The sequence below is a fragment of the Corylus avellana genome, chromosome ca6, assembly GCF_901000735.1.
Source record: "Corylus avellana chromosome ca6, CavTom2PMs-1.0".
Classification (NCBI taxonomy): domain Eukaryota; kingdom Viridiplantae; phylum Streptophyta; class Magnoliopsida; order Fagales; family Betulaceae; genus Corylus; species Corylus avellana.
The window spans coordinates 22,232,566-22,254,970 of NC_081546.1; the positions used below are offsets into that span (position 1 = coordinate 22,232,566).

A 22,405-nucleotide genomic window follows, 5' to 3' on the forward strand; every position below is an offset into this window, starting at 1 on the left:
TTTTGACGTGTCACTCTTTAACATGTTAATAATTTTTGACGAGTCAAAAAGTGGCACGCCAAAAAAATTTATTGACGTGTTATTTTTTGACACGTCAAAAATTTTTGACGTGTCAGAAAATTTATTGACGTGTCAAATTTGCCACGTCAACAAATTATTGACGTGGCAATTTAACACGTCAATAAAATTTCTTATGTGGCAGTACTGACACGTTAAAAAAAATTTTAACGTGGCACTCCTGCCATGTCAAAATTTTTGCTGACGTGCTACTACTAACACATCAGTAATGGTTGACATGTCAAGAATGGCACGTCAAAAATTTACTGAAGTGTCAAACACTATGACACGTCAGTAAATTTTATGACACGTCAGTAAATTGTGACGTGTCATAACTTGACATGTCACAAATAATGGTTATTTTTAAATTTGTTTTTTTGCTTTCCCCCTATATATATTTTGAATTTTTTTGGGGCTCTATCCGAATTTTGGATTTAACCTCATATACAATTTACATATGTACTATAACAGAACTATCTATCGATCCATGCAAATAACATAATACATATCCATGAACATCGATCACAAACATACAAGTTCGATGTGCATCTAACAAACTATCAACCAAAACCAGCTTCAAGACACAATAAAACTATCTCTGTTATCACAAATAAAGACATATACACCAAGTGCGAATGGCCAACCACAAAAACTATACACCAACCACAAATAAAGACATATACACCAATAAAACTATCTCTATTATCATATATACCTAATTACATCTAGAAAACTATCACAAATACAATTATATCAACAAAATAACTTATGTACACCAAGTGTGAATGGTCAACCATTTGTTCAATCCAAGTCATCATCGATATCAATAGCATCCTCTCCATAGCTGCTAGCTGCAAATGATAAAACAAACAATCACCAAACAATATTCTAGAATATTATCAAGTCTTAATCATTGAGCAACGTCATTATGTAAACAAAGGTCATCATACTCAACAAATTCAAATTTATATCTACACCCCCAACATATTTTCGTGATCAAATCAAATGGACGTCACATTCTACAAGGATCATAGTGGTCCATCTCATGATACAAAACACTTCAAATGCAAAGCTCTAACCCACATCCATCACCAAACCAACCATGATATAAACCAAATTTAACCGGATTTGCAACATTATTAATGAGAATTACTACAATATATCCAAATTTTAAATTTAGAAGTGCACATATATATAGGGACAGTTCTAAAACCACGTTGACCATTAAAAAATGTCATTACCTGATCCACTATGACCGACGATCTCACAATCGCAAAGGGTGGGGAAGCTCTGTCTGGCGCTCCCTTGTATTGAGTCACCTCAGACGCGGAGCTCGACCGCATCATTTCCTCGAGCTGGCGAAAACGGGCCTCAAACATTGCTGTCATCAGAGCTTCCTTTTTTCGCAAGATGCGCCGCTATTTGAGCCACCTTTTTAGCCAATTGCGCATCTTTCACAATCATCTGTGCAGCCACTTGCTCTACCACTTGCAAAGTTTCCGCACAGTTGTTCGCTCCCGCTCTGCGGCCAATCGCGCATCTGTTTGCGCCTACTTTGCGGCCAACATCGCATCCATCTGTGCCTTGTGATGTGCCCTCTCTGCCTCAAGTGCTCTGTCAAGAAGTTCTTGTGAGACCGCGGAGTGCCCGGTGTTCTGTGACTATGCCTATGACGATGTATAGTATGAGTGTATGATGCCCTGCACAGGTAGAACATTCGGTCCAACTTTCAGAACCCTACCAGCGTACTCAGGCTTATTTCCAATCGCTTGGGCGTATGCGTCGTTTGGCGCTCACCGTACCATCCCCTTTGCCATGCTCAACGATGCTACAAGGTCAGTGGGTATACGCTCCTCCTTCCTCTCCTGTATGTTACATTAATTATTAGTGCATCATACAACTGTTAATCACAAATAAATTATCATACATATATAAGCAAAACAATATATGAAAGATGAGTAGCATACACATCTTTCCTTGACTATGTCATTCGGATATCGACCATCCTTCTTGTGTGTGCGAATGTAAGACTGTGCTCATGTAGGAGGAATGCCCACACTTACGGTTTGCCAAAAAAATAGAACATACAGATATGTTTATATATATATATATATATGGTAAATTTATTTGGAAAATTTTCAAGATAAATGTGTTAATAAAAAATAATATTTGAAATTAATTACCAGCATATATATAGCAAGAAGACTTAATTACTTTTAATATTTTTGGCATTGCTTCAAGTATAGATCATCTCTTCATTTTGATTTGACTTTCCCAAACTTTGAGTCCTTCATTGCAATTCTAGAAAATCAAAGTTTTCCATTAAAAATATTTTAATTTTTTTTTTTGATAGGCAGAGAAGTTTCCTATCATCACTATCAATTAGGGAAAAGTCACAAAAATATTGTGATTATTAAAAGAAAATAATAGAAAAAGAAAAAAAAAGTAGCTTCAAGAGGCTGAGAAAGCTCCCCATGATCCCTGTTGATTAGGGCATCTTAATAGGACAAAAGGAAAAAGTATACCAATTGGTATTCTTTTTCATCCTCAATACCTTTTCTTCTTGTCATCCTAATTTGGATATTCCAGAAATATTGGCCTTAACTTTAAATTTGGTTTTAAGGATTCAAGAATTTATGAAAATATGCCCTAACTAATCATTTTTTCAGTGAATCAGAACTAGTAAGGCTTCGAAAAGGTGTATCTTAAGTCACTGTCAATTTATTAAAAATTAATAAAAGAAAAAAAAAGTCGTTGTCATTTATTTGGAAGGATTCGTGTTTCCAGATACAAGCATGATAGCTCCAACATATCCAACCAATGGTCAACAACAAAATAGCATTAATTGCAACTTTTTATTTTTATTTTTCTTGCTTTTTTATTTTTGTTTTGTTTTATCTTTTATATTTGAATTCTTGTTACTCCTAAAACTCGACAGAAGCGAATTCTTAAAATTAGGAGGCAGCGAAGAGGGTTGTGAGGTCTCATTTATTTCCGACAAGAGTATAAGTTTTATTTGTTCCGACCAGGTAAGTTTTGCGGCCTCCCTTTTTAAGTTGTTCGAATTTTAGTAAAATTTACACTCTAATAATCTTCTGTGTTCTACACACACCTAAAACTTGACGGATGGGGATTCTCAAAATTAGCTAGGTGGCAATAAAGAGCGTTTTGGCGACTCATTTATCTCGGACAAGAGTACGAGTTCTATCCGTTTTGAGTAGGTAAGTTTTGCGGCCTCCATTTCTTATATTGTCCAAATTTTAGTAAAATTCTAGCAATTTAATTTTAGAAGATCTCTATCGAAAATGATATATGGGTTGCAAGAATTCATTTAATCCAGTATTTAAAAGAATCATGCGTTCTTTGAGAATGTGAAAAACACATTTTTTTTTTTAATTTTATTTAATAAATGCTATTTAAAAAGCATGTGATTAAAAAAAAGAAAGTATTTTTTACATATTAAGAGATACATGACACTTTTCGAAACTTGGTTGAAAGATAACCCCAGTTTTAGAAAATAAAACACTACAGTACCTAAGCCAAATACTAGCAAACTCGTATCCATTATTATTATTATTGTAATCGGCTTTCTATTGAATCAATAATTCCTATAACTTGTTTTATAGATGTGCATTAATATTAATTTGATAGGGTCAAATAAGAGTACTGTTTTCTGCGGCTGTCTTAAATGGTAGATGAATATGCTCTCCGTATTATTGTTCGAAATTAATGTTTGGATGTGAAAGATGGTTCAAATGCTTATTAATTGAGGTTTACCCTTATGCCAACACAGATAATCTACTTTTTTTTTTTTTTTTGTTTAATATATATATATATATGAGGATTCAAGCCTGAATAATCTTGTAATTGATAAGAGGATCCAAATCTAATTTTATGTTTACTTTTTAGGGAATATAAAATCGGATCAATATTTTTCATAACTTTAAAAGAGATTGTAGATTCTTAAATTATTTGAATTTAGGACGTTTCTTGCATTGAACTATTTGAAAAAAAATGAGCAATGTTACTGAGACAGTCAGAAAAATTTTTTTGTTAAAAATTTATTTATTTATTTTTTTAACTTTCGAAAAAGACATTTTTTCTTCAAATTAAAGTACAGTTTTTTGCTCAAATCTTTTTTACGACATAAAGCGCGCAAATCTGATGAAAATATACTCAATTTTTACTAATATATCATATTTTTAATAAGAAAAAACGATCTAAATTTACATGATTTGAGAATTTATATATTTTTTTAAAAAATTATAAAGCAGACAATTTAAAATTAAAAAGAATACTAAAAATTGTATTTTTATTTTATATCTGTCCCCCATAAATCATAATGCTCAGGCGACAGCTTGTAACATTGGTCGTAGTAATTACGTTAAGAAACAAAAAATAATTGTGGTGTTGCCGTAAAAGACGCAGCTTTTTCAATGGGAAAATTGAATGGAAGTCTCCACTATTAAAGAGAGTTTATAGGGCGAGTGGATAGCAGCAATTGGTATGAGCCGTTGGAGCCGAAGCGAAGTTTTAACCCTTCCCAGTTGAAACAATTTTGTCGTCTAGTTACAAAGAGGTGATTTATGAGATGGGACAAAATAAAATTTGCTTGAAATAGCAAAATATGGGTTGCAAAGAATGAATTTTTCCCAAGTTGCTGATTTTAATATTCCATTTCTGTGCAATTCGCCCACAACTCATGGCATCACACTTGGATTTTGAGATGAGAGAGAGAGAGCGAGAGCCAGTTGGTTGTGTTTCCCACCAGTTTAACCTTTGCCTGGGGCCGTGAAATCCTTCAGCGTCTCAACTCAAGTGGGTCATTATTTTCTATGAGGTCCTACTCTCCCACTTGCCGGTCTTTGCTGTCTCTGCCTGTGTTACCTGCCTCCTTTTCAAACTTCCCCAAGAGACGCTTCTCTCTTTTCTATGTACTCTTCTTCTTCTTCTTCTCCAAAATCAAGTAAGATCCAGTTTTCTCAATCTGGGTATTCATTTATTCCTATTATTCTGCTTCTTGAAGGTCGTAATAGATCAAAGTGCTGATATTGGTGTATTTTGAGTTATCCGCCTTCTTTGTTTGATACTTGTTTCTGTATTGCCTTCCAAGAGTTGGTCTTCGCCGTTCTGCGAAAAGGAGGGTGTTAGCTTTCAATTCAAGCATCTGGGTCGTCTTGGTATTGTGCAAGCTTTACTGGGTATTATTGCTTGTGATGGTTGCTGTGGCTTTTGGATTTGAGAGTTGGTTACGTGCCCCTTGTGGGGTGTAAGGGATGTTGGGCAAGAGGGCCTTTTTGGATTAGTTTCAACTTTACTTTTGTGGTGGAATAGCGGTTGTGATTTCATGCTTGCTCCAAGACAATGGAGAGGTTTATGGCCAGATTTTTACTTCTTTAGCCTTCAAAACTTTAGCTTTTGTGAAAGAGTATGAAGAACTTTCTTAAGAAGCTTCATATCATGTCCAATCAATCAGAACATGCAGAAGGGTCTACTTCATCAAAGGGGAGTAAGCCCAATGAAGGGTCGTCCCCTGATAGGCTTTTGCTCTCTCGGTCCCATTATAATTCTGAGCATAAACCCCTCTCTGGGCTTTCGGGGATTTCGGGTTGGTTGAATCAAGTTACTAGTAGACGCAGCCCCAGTCCACCACCTTCTTCGAATGTGGTAAGAGGGGAGAACATGGAACCGTCTGATTCGGCTAGTACTAGTGGTTTAGATGTTGTTATGGATGCGACCAGGCGTGATTCAGGTTCTAGCAACTCGAGGGATCCTGATGTAGAGGAGGAGTATCAGATACAACTGGCTTTGGAGTTGAGTGCCAAGGAGGATCCTGAGGCAGTTCAGATAGAGGCTGTAAAGCAGATCAGTTTGGGCTCTTGTGCTCTTGATAATACTCCAGCTGAAGTTGTTGCCTATAGATACTGGGTAAGTTTGTCCCTTCTTCTGCTTACTAATTTCAGTTTGTTGTTAGTCAGAATTCTTATGATCACAACACATTGTAAGCATTTGGAGGGGCACCTATGCTTGTCATCCAACCATGAATTATATAATTTTGTTAATTTTTTGTGGTATAGTCAACTTCTTGTCGTATATAAAATGATACTAGAAAATATGTATGGATAAAACAAGTTTAATTCTGTTTCTAATAATAAATCCATATGATGCTTCCTTTAGTTTGAATTTGATTGTTCATGAATTGGATGGTATTTCATTTAAGAGTAATGCTATTTAGTAGACTTTTATAAGATTGGATACAGCTGAGATGATGTCATAGTAAAAATCAGCCTTTGGATCAACAGAAGTTTGTAAAAAAGTAAATCAATGGCTAGTTTTTAATGTTATATCATCTCAATTGTACGGTAGTCATATAGTAGTCTACTAAATTGCATTTCTTTTCATTTAATAATAATATTTAAGCATGAGACTTGAGGAGCTGTCAACAGAAAATAGAAATGAATTCTAGGAAGGTGTCATTAGCACCCTCATAGCTCCTGTGATCCTTGTCCTTTAATCCTATTACCTGAGATGAAAGTCAGGAACATCATCCAAATTGATGTTAGTTGCATTCTGATAGCGCAAGCAATGTTGTTGAGAGTTACCATCAAAGCTTCTCTGCAGTGACAGAATGTTAGCTTAGGCAGAATAGGCAGAACTATATATCTGTATACCAATATCTAGTAGATTGGCTTCTACTACTTGTTTTGCTGTATGCTTAGGATGTTGTTGTGCTTCTTGGTGAACGTTTTCAGCATTTAAGGCATAATAACTGTAACATAGTCTTTTCTTCATTTTATATTTAAATATTATACATACATATATGTATGTACATCTATATATTCTTTTTTGGATCACATGCTTTTTAGTTTTTGTAATTGTAATTCCATTTTTCATTCCAAGGTTTCTCTTATTCTAATTGCAATTGAAGATGACAAGTTCTTGAAATCTGGAAATCTATGTTCCACCACTAGTTCTTTATATTGATATTCCATTGTCAATGGAGAACAACTGGCAAGTAGCCCTGCTTCTCACATCTTGCTTTGTTTCACAATTGAAAAGTAGCATCACAAGGTTAATTTTACTTCTTTGTGTCTTCGTGTATCTTCTTTCTTGTTTTTTGATAAGTAAAGAAGAATTTATCTTCTTTCTGAAAGCATACTTACTAAAAATCCAATTGTTCCCTTCCTGATTAGGTCATATTTCAGCATAACATGGGGTAAAGTGAAGCATACAATATTATTTTGTATTAAAGCCTTAAAACCATTTTCTAAATTTTCTGAGTGCTTGATATATCTATTTTTAGACTAATTGGTGATTGATATTATTATACAAGATTGCTTCTGTTTAACTTTTTTTCTAATCTTTGTCATATGTTTATTCCCTTCTAACCTATCTCATATCCTAGATTTATGCATGCTTCACAGAATTACAATTCTCTTAGCTATGATGACAAGATCTTGGATGGTTTCTATGACCTGTATGGAGTTATGACTGAGTCAACCTCAGAACGAATGCCTTCCCTTGTTGATTTGCAAGGAACACCAGTGTCAGACACAATCACCTGGGAAGCAGTTTTAGTCAATAGGGCCGCTGATGCTAATTTGTTGAAACTTGAACAGAGGGCTCTAGAGCTGGCAGTCGAATCAAGGTCCAATTCTCTAGTTTTTGTAGGTAGTAATTTGGTGCGAACGCTTGCTATTTTAGTTGCTGACTATATGGGTGGACCAGTTGGGGATCCTGACAACATGTCGAGAGAATGGAAAAGTCTCAGTTACAGGTTGAAAGCAACACTTGGTAGCATGGTTTTGCCGCTTGGTTCTCTGACAATTGGATTGGCTCGTCACCGTGCATTACTGTTCAAGGTATCTGCTCGACTTTTTTTCCTTTATGGTTTAAAACCCAATTTGCTAGGGGACTGCCACTTTTGATGTTATGTGGGAGTCTTTGACTACCACATTTGAAATTCGTATTGGTGTTTTTGCCAAAATTGTCTATGCAAGATGCTCAGTCATGGTTTCCTTCAACTGCACTCATTGGCAATATAATCATACCAAGTTCGTGGCTGCTTTTGATCTAATTTGTGTGGGGCACTTGGTTATGTACAATGGTGTTTTCATTGTTTTGGATGGACGTATCTCAGATTCGAAATGCTAGTGTAGGTAGTTTGAGAAGCATTTAAATCGAGAAGAATTTAAATAAGTGTGAGGTATATGCAATTGCATGATCACATTCTTCTTTATACACCTGCTAATTTATTCCCACACTTCTTTTGTTCACTTCAGAATGCTGAGTCTCTGATGATTTTTCTTATGGAGGCCCTGTTATAGGTCTGATGGTTACGATTGTCCAAACCACTTTCGTAGTTTTGGACAGGGCTCATGACCTTTAACTCTAAGTATTCAGAATGACAAGTGCGTCACTTTTGAGTGTATTTGCTGTGTGCAACCTCTGGTTGAAACCATTTTATATGATTAATTGTTATAAGTCTACGCTTGCGTAGCTTCTAAATTGGTGAGCCTCTATAATACTTTCAATAAGATTTGTTTAGGTACTCACCAGAAAAGTGTCATGGTTCAGAGTATATCAGTACCTCTTTTAGAGATACATTCAAAAATGAATCATGTTAGAGATGGCTTTGAGGCAACTGGTGATCACAAGTGATTTTACATCCACTTACCATTGTTCACCACTTTTGCTGAGCGAATCTTTTTGGAGGTTACCTCACTGAATAATTCTGACTCATTTGTAGCACACCAAAATTTGTTCTCCCTATTTTAGTCTTTTTTTAAAATGATAAGATTTGTAGAAATATCCTAGTATGAGCCCTTGCTATGTCTACGGATGACAATGGGGTGTACAAGCGGTTGTAGTTATTCCCTCCTAATTGCAACTACAACCACTTTAGGCAATTATCAATTTTTAAATAAATGCAACCGCAACTGTTAGGCCGGTTGCGGTTTAAATAAGCAACCGCAACTGTTAGGCCGGTTAGCGGTAAACCACAACCGATGGTTATGCAGTTATTGAAGGCCCGGTTATTAATTGCTAACTACTTTTCATAAAAATCCAAAATTATTATTATTATTTTTTTTTCAAAAGAAAAGCCTCATTCGATGGACATTTTTCAAAATGTTTTCACCCAAATATGCTGTCATTCTTTTGATCAAATTCAAGCCTGTGCAATCAAAGTAGCCTTATCCTAGAACCATTATGTTCGCAGTTAGATGTAAGTAAGCTTTAAAATTAATGTGCAAAGCAAATTTGATTCTAACCATATATTACAAGTCACAAGTTTGAAACCTTACGAATATGAAAATCTAAGATTAACTTTGACTTCCGGGAGGATCTGAAGTTCCCGAATTAGCATATAAACAAAGAACCTAATGCAAGTTTGTGAGACCAAATGAAAATAGTGGGTTAAAAAACTAGAGGATCAGACCCAAACTCTTGAATAAAATATGTACACTGGAAGCTTTACAAGTAAAGCTTTAATTCGTTCCATTAAAGCTTTACTTGTTTGTTTTGACGCTGTTTTTGGTCTAAAGGTGAATATGGCTAAATCAGCTTTGGTCCCGGTCGGTGATGTGGTTAATGTGGGAGAATTGGCTGGTGTTTTGGGTTGTGGAACGGCTTCTTTGCCTATGAAATATTTGGGGCTCCCCTTGGGCTCTCGTTTTAAGGCCAAAAGCATTAGGGATGATATTTTGGAAAAGGTTGAGTGTAGGTTGGCTAGTTGGAAAAGGTTGCATCTTTCCAAGGGAGGTAGGGTTACTCTGATAAAGAGCATTCTTTCTAATCTTCCTACTTACTTCTTGCCCCTTTTCCCTATACTTGCTTTTGTGGCCAAGCGTATAGAGAAGCTCCAGTGTGGTTTTCTGTGTGGTGGTTTAAACGAAGAGTTTAAGTATCACTTGGTTAACTGGGACAAGGTGTGTTCTCCTATCTCTGAAGGTGGTCTATGGATCAACAAGTTGAGAGTGTTCAATCATGCTTTGTTAAGGAAGTGGCTGTGGCGTTATGTGCATGAGAGAGAGGCTTGGTGGAGAATTGTCGTAGATGCCAAGTATGGTTCTAATTGGGGTGGTTGGCACTCTGTTGATACTCTTGGGCCTCATGGGGTGGGAATTTGGAGGTATATTAGTAGGCGTGGCGGTTGTTTTCTAGCCATACTAGACTCGATCCAAGTGATGGGTCTAAAATCAGATTTTGGGATGATGTTTGGTGTGGAGAAACGACTCTCAAGGAAGCTTTTCCAGGCCTATACAATATAGCTAGTGCAAAAGATGCGGCTATTGCTGACAATTTTGACTTCACGGGTGGGACCCTTCAATGGAATTTTAGCTTGTTTCGGTTGGTCCATGATTGTGAATTGGATATGCTAGCCTCATTCTATACTTTGTTGTATTCTCATAGAATGAGAAGGGAAGGGGAGAATAAAATTTGGTGGGTTCCGTCTAGCAAAGGGAAGTTCAACGTTATATCTTTCTATAATATTTCGGTAAGTAAAGAGGCTAGTTCCTTTTCTTGGAAGAGTATTTGGCGTACCAAAGCACCTTCGAGAGTGGCTTTCTTTACTTGGACAACGCTGTTAGGGAAGATCCTCACTATTGATAATCTTAGAAAAAGGAATTTTATTATGATCAATAAATGTTGCTTGTGCAAATCAGATGGGGAGACTATTGATCATCTTCTTCTTCACTGTGAGATTGCTCATTCTTTATGGTATGCTATATTCAGTCGGTTTGGATTATCATGGGTCATGCCTAGCAAGGTGGCGGGCTTGTTTGCTTGTTGGTGGTCGGGAGGTCGTTCTTAGAGTGTTGTTGTTTGGAAAATGGTTCCTCTATGCATCGTGTGGTGTTTATGGTTAGAAAGGAACGAGAGATGCTTTGAGGATTCTGAGAGATCCTTGGAGGAACTCACGGCCTTCTTTTTCTACACTCTTTACACGTGGACAACAGCTTGGCTCGCTCCCTTAGTGATTAGCTATCTCGATTTCCTTGTTCTTTTCTTTTCTTCTAGCTAGGCGTTTCTCTTGTATACTCCCTGTGTATTAGGGTTGTGCCTCTCTACGCTTTTGATATATAAACATTACTTATATATATATACATACACTGAAAAGCACAATAAAATCCCCTTATTAACAGGCTCATGGAGTGATCTGACTTCAAGAAGTTTGTTTCTGTTTTCATGCTTCAACAACTTCTTTTTCAAACGGTAAAAAGTAAAAACCTGTCATATGACATATCCATATATCTTTTTTCCCCCTTTCGTGCTTAGCTAACTAAAGTAGCATCTACTACGAAGATAAAGCATATATACAAAGAGCCTAAAACGAGTTCATGAGACTATGAAAATAATGGGGATAATTTAATATATATTTTAAAACCGGTTACCGGTTACCCGGTTATTAACTGCTTTCGTCAATCCTTAGAACCGGTAATTGCAATTGGCCTAGGCAGTTATCTAGTTAACCGGTTGTGGTTATTTGCAGTATTAGCTGTTATGCGGATAGCAGTTGTTGGCAATTAATAACTGCATCGCCTGTACACTCCTAGATGACATAATGGTACATACCATGCTGATACCAGCATGAGATTCATAAAAGCTGCTGTAAGGTTCCTTTTCTGGATGATAATATTAGTTTTATCTCTCAGCCCTCCTATATGGCGTTTCACTTTCACAATATATAGGGACAGAAAAACTGTTCTTGGGTAATTTTCTTTCTCACTTCTAGTGAAATTTAAAGCATCTCTTTCAGAAGGTAAAGGTGAATAGTTAGTTTGATGGCGCATTTTAGGCTAACACTGTCCTGTGTACCCTCTCTGGTACGTTAGAATTTGACTGGTCTAATATCTAGTAGAATACTATGATATTGAAGGGTAGTTAGCGCCTCCACATTAACTGTTCTCAACAACTGCATTGTGATAAGTACCCAGGTTATCATGTTATCAAGGTGTTCAACAGGTATATTTTTAGAAGCTGCTCTGTCACCTGTGAGTCAGCCGTCTTCAACCATTAGATTTTTTATGTTTCCAGTTTTCTTTTGACAGCTTTACAATATTGCAGTAAAAATCAACAGCTTTGTCTTTCTTCGTATTATGTTCTTTGATTATCTTGCGTTATATGGCTCTGTCTTTAACTAACTCTTGTTTTATCAGTTTTCCTTGTAGTGAGGAATTCTGGTCTTCCACTAGTAGTTCTTTTCTACAAAATTTTGTTTGCTTATGTAGGTTTTGGCTGATAGTGTGGGTTTCCCATGCCGATTGGTTAAAGGACAGCAGTACACGGGGTCTGATGCTGCGGCAATGAACTTTGTAAAGATTGATGATGGAAGGTAATTATAAGTTTATGTTTTGCAATGCAGTCAAGTCAGCTGGATGATTCAGAGTTTAGTTATTTATTTTCTGTTTTCTGAAACATGATTTTGCTATGCATATATGATGTGCTTATAGTTGGTGTCCTAGGATTGCATTTGCATATGTTGCATTTTTATTTTCATTATTGTCAAATGTTTTTGAAATTGATGTCAGAGCAGAAAATTGCCTCATTTATCTTGGTAATTTTTTTAAAGGGAAAAATGCAAAATCAGTTCTTTTGGTTTACTTGATTTACAATTAACTCCCTCTAGTATCAAAATGAATTTAGTGGTCCCTGAGTTATGCAAAAAAAAAGTTTACTCCTTAGAGTCAAATTTCGTTCACTGACTTAACATATTTCATTAGTGTGACATTGACTTAAATAGGACACGTGTCACAATTTTAATGGATTTTGACATGTCACACTATCAAAATTTGCTAAGTCAATGAATGGAAATTTGACTGTAGGGAGTAATTTTTTTTTTTTTGGGCATACCTCAGAGACCTCTGAATTCATTTTGAAACCACATGGACCTAAGTGCAAATCAGGTAAACCACATGGACTAAATTTACATTTTTCCTTTTTTTAATTTGCGGTTGCAAAGCCTTGTCTGTTTTTAAGATGCGGATAACGTGACTTTCAGGGAGTATATCGTTGACCTAATGGCAGATCCCGGTACACTTATTCCATCTGATGCAGCTGGGTCACATATAGAATATGATGAGTCGTTCATTTCTGCAAGCCCTTTGTCTAGAGATATCGACTCCTCTCATATGGCCTCTTCAAGCAGTGGGGTTGGAAGTTCATTTGAAGAACATTCAGACTTTGGGACATTGGACAAGAGGCCTCGGTTCAGCAATTTAGCTGCTTTAGGAAAAGAATGTGATGACAGAAGTGATTTCACTTCTGCAAATATAACCAGGCCAACTTCAAGTGATGAAGAGCACAAGTCATGCTTAGACGATTTTAGAACTCCCTCCCATGTAGAGAAGGTGCCTGTGCGGGAGCCTCCTGGCAGGCCTAATTATCCTTACATGCATACAAGATCTCCTTCTTGGACTGAAGGTATTACCTCACCTGCTGTACGTAGAATGAAAGTGAAAGATGTTTCACAATACATGATTGATGCTGCCAAGGAGAATCCACAATTAGCTCAAAAACTTCATGATGTGCTACTCGAGAGTGGTGTTGTCGCTCCACCAAACTTGTTTAGTGAAATTTATCCTGATCAGTTAGATGTGTCAGCAGTTGAGGCCAGGTCCCCAACTGAAGATAAAGATGAAGGTAAGCATGGGATTGGAACCCAAGAAATGAAAGGTCAAGATGATGCTGATCCTCGAATTTTGCCTCCTTTGCCTCCCCACAGAGTGCACTCTAAAGCAAGAATTTCTTCTGGTCAACTGGAGCATCTTAAATCTGTGGAAGGCTTAGGGATTAACCTTCCGCTTGATACAGTGGAAGTAACTAGACAGCCTATCTCATCACAGCTTGAAGTAACTCCTGTAAAATATACAAAAAACGTACCTGTTGCTGCTGCTGCGGCAGCTGCAGCAGCTGTTGTTGCATCTTCAATGGTAGTTGCTGTAGCAAAGTCAAGTAGCGACTCCAATTTTGAACTTCCAGTAGCAGCTGCTGCCACTGCTACTGCTGCAGCTGTGGTTGCAACAACTGCAGCCGTCAGTAAGCAGTATGAGCAGGGCGCAAAAAGTGATGGAGATGCAGATGGTGCTGGTTATGAGCCACGGGGTAGTGGTGACCGACAGCACGATGCTTCTGGAGCCATTTCAGAAGGAGAGAGAATATCAGATAGCTCGGCAGGTAATGATAGCACAAAATCTGATGTCACACTTGATGAAGTTGGAGAACTCGAGATTCAATGGGAGGAGATCACCTTGGGTGAGCGTATCGGACTTGGTATTTACCTGTACATTGTGCCATCTAGTTCATGTACTTCTTGTCTTATAAAGAAGAATACTTAAGATGGCTTTCACATGTGTAATTTCATCTTTTTGGTTGTCCTTTGTTCTACAGGATCATATGGGGAGGTATATCGTGGAGACTGGCATGGAACTGTAAGTTTTCTCCTGCTGACCCTGAATGACTGTGGTGTATCCGTTGTTTTTGTGGTGTCTACTATTGGTGTAATCTATTCCTTTTGACTTGGTTTCAGAGATGTTTAGTATCTTGTGCTGCAATTGTTTCTGTGTGGCTAGAAACCCTCTGTATGGCTTCTAGGAACCTTTCAAAAAGTGTGAATGGATGGCAACATGAAAAACGTGAGACAAAGTTGTAGCTGCAAAATATCTTAGATGTGATCAGAGAGAAGAGTTTGCAGACAATGGGAATGATGTAGGATGGCCCTTTGATTTAGTGTTTAGGGTTTACTATGATCGATATAGGTCGGCTGAAGGCTCCACCTACTAAACTGGGCAATAAGGGAAACCTCAAGAGCATATGATAAATTGCGCTAGACAGATATACTGAATTAATTAAGCATATAAAGAACCTCAATGTGGGGGATTATACCTAATTAACATAACTGCATCAGAAAGTCTTTCAAATTTTTACGAACATGTATTAAAGACGTATTTTTTTCTTTAATGATAAAAAATATATGTAAATAGAAATAGGTATTCTTTAAATTGTAGGAGAGATTCCCTTTTTTTCAATATATATTGGTCCTGAAGGAAGTTGGTTTTACTTCAGGTATAAAGAGTTTATATGGCTCAAAATCCATTAGTATCATTTTTTGCACAGTTCATAAAATGACTTGGAAAGGACTCCTAATGATGTGAAATATATCATTAGGTACTTTCAAAACAATGTTGATCATTGTTTCTTTCAGATGTTAGGCAAAAGCCTACAACCAAATGCATGTTTTGCAAGTCTGCACATTATGTTGGTTGGTTTTACACTTGGAGCTGAAAACTTCTACAGGATGTTGTATGAGGCCCAAAACAGGTCAGGGCTTAACATTATCTGATGCAATTAAGGACCTTGTTGATGCATTAAGCTCTATTTTGGTTGTAATGACAGCAATATGAGCATACTTTAAATGGTTCCCTTGAACATCAACCCTGCACTAGGAGCTGTCAACTTAAATTGGGAAGAGAGTATTATGTCTGCATTCATGCATCAATCTGATGACTACACTTTACTTATTTTATCTCCTTCTATTGTGTTTGTTTATCTGTATTAAATTACCAATTACCCAAAAAACTTAAGCTGATAGGAAGAGGTAAATTTAATCACTTAATCATTACTTTAATAATCTGAATTAAGTCTTTGGGAGGTTTACCCCTGATTGAATAATTTGAGATGTTCTTAGACCTTATTTACATGTTTGATGCCCAAAGCATTATCACCATTTTCCTATTCCTGAAATGCTTAATGTAACAACAATATCTTCTTTGTTTTGGGATGTTTCTCTACTTGTATAGTTTGGAATTAGATAATCAACTGTCTAGCTATGTCTCTCCGCTTCTTGTTTGTTTTGAGATTTGTTGCTTGTTTTTGTGTCAAATTCTTGTTTTTGGGAAGTTTTTATTTTGATCTTATTGTCATCTTTCGTTTTTACAGGAAGTGGCTGTGAAGAAGTTTCTAAACCAAGATATTTCTGGTGAATCACTTGAGGAATTCAAAAGTGAGGTACAATTTGTTTGCCCCTTCCTTTCCCTCTTTGCTTACTTTCTTTTAATGCATCACCAATTGTGCCCAAAGCTTAAGTTAGTAAGAAATGATCAATTAAATATTTCTCTACACTACCCCTTACATGTGGTTCTAACAATCCCTTCTATATAGTGGTCCAATATATGGAATATTAAACCATGTGAAAGTTCGTCAAACTCATATAATGATGATAAATTGTCAATTGTCCTTAAAATAATAGGAAAATGTAAATTCAATTTATTTCCTTGCGGTTTTTAAACATTCAATTTATTTCCTTGTGATTTTTAAACAATAAATTCAATTTATTCTCTCTATTCTCTAATATATGTTCAGCTCTCATTTTTTCTTAAAAAAATCATTTTTTTACCTAACATATCTGATATTCTTGCCATATCCATGCCGTGTCCAACCTGTATCTTGTTGTGTCCCTTAAAAAAATTAATTTCTTTATTTATGGGTTAGGTATTCTGCCTTATCCTGCATGTCTGTAGACTGTATCAGATCTGGATACGATAAATCCTTTGAGATATCCATCCTTGAGTTAATCTTTATTTTGTTATATTTATTTTTTAATTAGTGCATTTATCACTATGGTTTCTTAGATCTTGTTTCAAGAGAGAATAAAATGAAGTTCTTTAATTTTGTCTTGCTTGTGCCTGAAGCTTTCAAATGATGTAATTATTTGCTTAATTTGTGCTAGTGAGGTGTTACTTCAATAAATCGACAACATCATTTGTATCTAATACGGCCATTCTTGACCCCTCTCATTAACTCTGGTTAATTCGTTATCCATTCTGATTAACACATAGGACATCATGATAAAGTGAGACAAATGAGGGTTATTTCTGTGGTGAGATCATTTATAAGGCCGCATGTGCTGTGAAAAATGGTCCTTGCCCCACATTGCCTTATTTATTGAGCATATGATTGACTTGTCAAAATTTATGGGATGAGATGTAAGGACATATTTGTCAAGATTGTGATAAAGAATTTGGAAAATGTAACTGTTACTTTTTTCATGCCAAACTCTTTCCACCATCTCATATGCATGCCTAAACCTATTCCTTAAATTAAGCTTTTACTACGTTTTGCTATCATTGTTGTTAGAATATTAATCAAATGATAAAATTCACAATTTCCTATTAACTTAAATTTTCAGGATAATTGGTGATTTAACATGGTATTCGAGCAACGATCTTGAGTTTGAATTTTGATTCCGTAATCATTTATTATATTTTATTTATAAACATGAGTATTACCTTCTATTTCAGTTAAATATTTGAAGTGTTTGGCTTCATTTATTGAGGGGTAGATCCACATGTGAGGGAAAGTATGAGAATATTAATTAAATGATTAAATTTAACATTTCTAAGTATGTGAAGAACATTTACTTGGGTCTAAATTGAAAAATATTACCTCTCTTTTGTTTTACACCCCACTTCTTCCACCATCTAATTTACATGCCTCAATCCCATCCTTTAGGATTTAACTTTTTCTACTTTTGGCTGTCATTGGTATCTCTAAGTATGTAAAGTTTGAAATATTTTTTTGTACTTGTGGTCTGAATTGCAAGGTTCGGATAATGAAAAGACTCAGGCATCCAAATGTTGTTCTCTTCATGGGAGCTGTAACACGTGCCCCAAATCTTTCAATTGTCACTGAATTTCTTCCCAGGTATTTAAACACTCTACTTCTGATCATAATCATGTTATAGCCTAATCGCAGATTTATGGAAGTCAATGTGTGCCATAATGTTAACTTACCACAAGAAGCTCTTATTATTACAAGACTATATCAAGTATAATTTTCCTGTGGTAGTTTGGAATTGTTCAGAATATTCCTCTTTTTTTTTTTGTTTTGTTTTGTTTTGTTTTTTGTTTTCCTTCTGTTTGATTAATGTTTCTTCTCATGCATTGATTTACATGAATTCGATACACACACAAACACATAGCCAATGAGAGGCATCAAAAGAGGATCTTGTATGGTAGGGCTTTTAGAAATTATTGATTGACATGCAAATACTGTCCTGAAATAAACTTTCTTATAATTTTTTTTTTGACTGAATTTTCAGCAATTTCCCCAATTTGGGAATTTTTCTTGAGATTTATAGTTATATAGTTGTTGTTGCTGTTGTTCTTCCATGTTTGCTTTATCACAGTCCCCAAAAAAGAGAAGATTGTACATCTTTTGATAAATAATTTAATGATGAAAGAGACTTGCAAGTACACAGAATGTGGTTGGAGAATCCCATAAAGCATAAACCATCTGAGGAAAAGAAGGGACACCACCTACAAAAGATATCCAGTCATATAATTTCCTCAGAAATAAAGACTTAAGCAACACAGTGGTAACCCTTATGAATTAAAAGACTTATTAAGGCTTATCTAATTAATCTCTATCAAATTTCCCATTTGAATAAGAGCAAAGAGCTTACTCTGCTATGATGATTCTGCTCGATTAAGTGCTTCCATTGCTAGTATGTTTCTGTTTGATAAATTATTTCTCATGTCTTATTAGTTATGTTAATTTGGAATGTTAAAGCACAAATCTTTTTTTTTTATTTTTTTATTTTTTTTGGCAGAGGTAGTTTGTATAGGCTGATTCACCGGCCTAACAATCAATTAGATGAAAGAAGGCGGTTGAGGATGGCCCTTGATGCTGTATGATTCTGTCTGTCTTGCCGTTCATTCCACTCTCATTCAGCAACTCACTATAATTGTTGACTTTGCTGGAGATAATTGATCATTTTTGAATGATGAAACTTTCAGGCTCGGGGAATGAATTATTTGCACAACTGCTCTCCCGTAATAGTACACCGTGATTTGAAGTCCCCAAATCTTCTTGTTGATAAAAATTGGGTTGTGAAGGTGGTGTCTTATCTTGTTACTGAGATTCTGAATATATTAAATGTATCTTCCATGCTTAACCCAACAGGATGAAAAATTTTCTGCCTGTTCAGGTGTGCGATTTTGGGTTGTCACGGATGAAAAATAGCACATTTCTCTCTTCAAGGTCAACTGCAGGGACGGTAAGCCATTAACAACTTCATTTTCTTTTCTTTCCCTTTTTCCTTTTATTTGCTTTTGGGTCATCCACCTTATTTGGTCTTCCATGTTTTTGATTTACTGATCTATTATGTTCATGTCGCAATGCTGGATATATTCTTTTCATGATCATATCTGGTATCTATGCACCTTCTATATGTTTCCAGTAATAGTGAACTACTTACATTTGTGCTTCTCATGATAGTATTGTCATCTGTTTCATTTCTTTTTTGTTTTGAGCTTTATGTTCTGTTGGTGTTGGTTGCATGACCTAGGTATTTGGTAGACCTTTAGTGGTGATTAAGAGGAAAAAAAGAACTACACATATTTTTTGATGTGGCAAATGGCTCAGGACAAATTGCAGAGAAAATTGGTGTTTCTTTTGACTGTTAGTTGATGCCAAGTTTGATCTATGCATTGCAATTAACTTGGCATATGTTCTCTCAAACTTTCAAAATCACAAGGAGAGAACTATTCCAAAAGTTACTCATTCTGCAAGATTATCAGGACTTACTGTTTACAGCATTCTTTTATTCATGACTGATAAAATCACAAGGCCTATTCTCTTCTCTTTTTTGATAAGTAATTGAAATATCATTAAAAGCGTAAGGCACCCTCGGGTCCAAGGCCTATTCTCTTTTCAATAAAGGTTAAAGGACTCATGTACTTTTGGTGTCCATGGGGATGGTGAAAATGAGACAAAAGCTTGCTGGTTAGGCTTCAAAATGATCAAGGCTATTTTTGGTGGTAGTTGGTACAATCATATGATTCAATAACTATATAATAGTGTTAAAATGTAAGTTATTCCAATGGTTTTTGGTGCTATTGCTCTTGAACTTTGGGTTTAGTTCCGTTAAAGTAACTTGGTTATCTGCGACAGTACTAAAAGGAGAAGTCTATCTCTAGTAGAATATGCGGAAATAATTATGAATATTGTAATCATCTACCCTGCCATATGGCTATTCATGCATTGCTTGCAATATGTTTTCATTTCGTGATGATTGACTTGTTTGTATGTGTCTTTGATTGAAAGTTTTGCAACCATTAGAAGTAGGTATTGAATAAGTTCATGTTTGTATTGCATGCTTCAGGCTGAGTGGATGGCCCCAGAAGTGCTAAGAAACGAACCTGCAGATGAAAAGTAGCAACCCATCCCCCCTCACACACAACACTTTTTCCCTCCATGGAGTTTTTTCATAATTGCATCATGTAATTCAATATGCAGGTGCGATGTATATAGCTTTGGAGTCATACTATGGGAGCTCTCTACATTGCAACAACCATGGGGGGGAATGAACCCAATGCAAGTTGTTGGTGCAGTTGGATTTCAACATCGGCGTCTTGATATTCCAGACGATATGGATCCTGGCATTGCAGATATTATTCAGAAATGCTGGGAGACGTAAGTATTTTTGTTGTTTTTCTCTTCCAGCCTCTTCCATCGACACTATAAGAAACATGGGTGATTAATTTTTATATATTGATATTGTGATTCTAAACATGCAATGCCAAACTCTTTTGTCGGCTTAGCTTAGTCTTTAGGAAGGTGATTCAGCTGGCATAAGAAAATGTAAATTAATTTGTGTCCACAATGGTTTCAACTTGAGAACAGATGTAAAAGCAAACAACCAACTATTGGGCTACAAGCTGTGTTTGCTTCTGTTGGCCATTCTAAAGTATATTACTGTAAGACAATTTAGCTACATAAAAGTGTAATAGGTGGGCAGCATGGGTTTTCAAACCTAAACCTCTGCCATTAGGCCTCAAGTTATTGTTTTTTGTTTTATGCCTTCTTAAAGTCAATTGAAAAATCAACTATACAAATTCAAATTTATCTCAACATATTACATAAGATTTAAATATTTTAAGGACTCTTTATCTTTATTTAAATTAACCTTTGGATTCACATGTGGTTTAATTTTTTGATATAATCCTGTGTTTGCTTTTTGCCTGGTATAATTTCATACTTCATAGATATTTCCTTTTATTTTGTGCGAGTTTCTTAATCAAACCACTGGTTCAACCATGGACCCACTGGTTAAACCAATGACCTGGAACTTTGACAGGTCAATATCTGGTTTGGGGCTTTAATCTATGTTCTTACCACTCCTTGCTTCCAATCAGATCTTTAAAGCATATTTGGTTATATAATTTCTTTCAAAAACTTTTCATCCTTTCTGATTACTCCCCATTAATGATGGACTATCTTTGCAAATGCACCTCTCTACTCGTGGCCACCTACTTCTTTTCCTTTGGGTAACATGATCTTCTTATTGCAGTGTATCCAATATTCTTCAAAATTCCTTTTCTGCAGTTCTGACAATTGATCCATCTAACATTTTAGAGACCCAAAATTGAGACCTACATTTGCTGAGATCATGGCTGCTCTGAAGCCGTTGCAGAAGCCTGTAACCAGTTCTCAAGTTCCCAGACCAAGTACATCCGTTGGCGGTGGACGTGAGAAGGCTCAGCCATCACGAGTTGCAGAGGAATGAGCAGGCTAGAGGAGGAAGTCAACAACCTGACTCACTGCTCATTGGACTGCAAAAATATTGCTGAGAAGTTCTAGATTGCTGGGACAAGTATGAGAAAGTGCTCTCGGTTGAGATGATGACCCAACATACACTCTGATTTGAATTGTGATTCTTTTTCCTCAATCACTTTTTTTTCTTCTTTTTTTTTTTTGGTATTCTTCACGGTACAGCTATTCGCAAAAGTCGTGTATTTGTTTGTAAAAATCCATTGAAATCTTGTAGTCAATGTTTGAAATTGTCATTGTCCATAGAGTAGTATCAAGTAGTTTCAGAAGCACTATGCTGCCTTGAATTAGAGAGTGGGGTAGGAAAGCTGAAGCTGTAGATAAATGCGGGAAGAATTGTGCCAACTGCCAGAAATTGGGAGTTGCAGAATCTGATACACTGATGGCATGCGGCTCATATGAGCCAAAAAAAATTTCTGTTTACATTTTTTGGCAGACATTGTTTTAAGGAGCAATCACAAAGCTGTCTAATTCACAACACTGGCCTGTACCATAAATATAGATAGTGCAATTTCAGTAAGACACTGGCTTGTTAGTCGCATAGCAGCTACAGAGCCATCTTTACTTGCTTTTTTCTTTTTGTGCATACAAGAAAGAAAGGAGAGAAACTAGGGGAGGTTCTTTACCAGCTTTACTCTTTTCTTTCCATGCCTGGAGGTGGTCAATGCTTGTACAGGGGATTTGGTTTACCAATAAAGAGAATGAGATTGCAATAGAGTAACAATTCGTGTTTCGG

At 36.1% G+C, this 22,405-nt stretch overlaps 1 protein-coding gene across 4 annotated transcripts; it reads left to right on the forward strand.

Annotated features, from left to right (window-relative positions):
• Positions 1–4,708: 4,708 nt before the first annotated feature.
• LOC132183733 (probable serine/threonine-protein kinase SIS8) lies at positions 4,709–22,104 on the forward strand. Of its 4 annotated transcripts, none has more exons than XM_059597132.1 (13): positions 4,709–5,985; positions 7,482–7,919; positions 12,291–12,394; positions 13,061–14,331; positions 14,449–14,489; positions 15,997–16,065; positions 17,660–17,760; positions 18,668–18,746; positions 18,855–18,953; positions 19,046–19,114; positions 20,222–20,271; positions 20,356–20,532; positions 21,475–22,104. In XM_059597132.1, the coding sequence occupies exons 1-13, from the start codon at positions 5,488–5,490 to the stop codon at positions 21,623–21,625; spliced, it is 3,147 nt and encodes a 1,048-aa protein (XP_059453115.1). In that variant the 5' UTR covers positions 4,709–5,487; the 3' UTR covers positions 21,626–22,104. The 4 variants fall into 4 exon arrangements, with proteins under 4 accessions (XP_059453115.1, XP_059453116.1, XP_059453117.1 ...); XM_059597133.1 differs by having other exon boundaries at positions 21,445–21,535; XM_059597134.1 differs by having other exon boundaries at positions 5,899–5,985; positions 7,463–7,919.
• The last annotated feature ends 301 nt before the right edge of the window (positions 22,105–22,405 follow it).

What these genes read in the sequence shown, in the direction of transcription:
- LOC132183733 (XM_059597132.1), top strand. Translation starts at nt 5,488, where the DNA reads ATGAAGAACTTTCTTAAGAAGCTTCATATCATGTCCAATCAATCAGAA. An exon ending in GGGTGAGCGTATCGGACTTG is followed by an intron (nt 14,332 to 14,448) that starts GTATTTACCTGT and finishes TTTGTTCTACAG; the next exon opens with GATCATATGGGGAGGTATAT. An exon ending in AACGAACCTGCAGATGAAAA is followed by an intron (nt 20,272 to 20,355) that starts GTAGCAACCCAT and finishes TTCAATATGCAG; the next exon opens with GTGCGATGTATATAGCTTTG.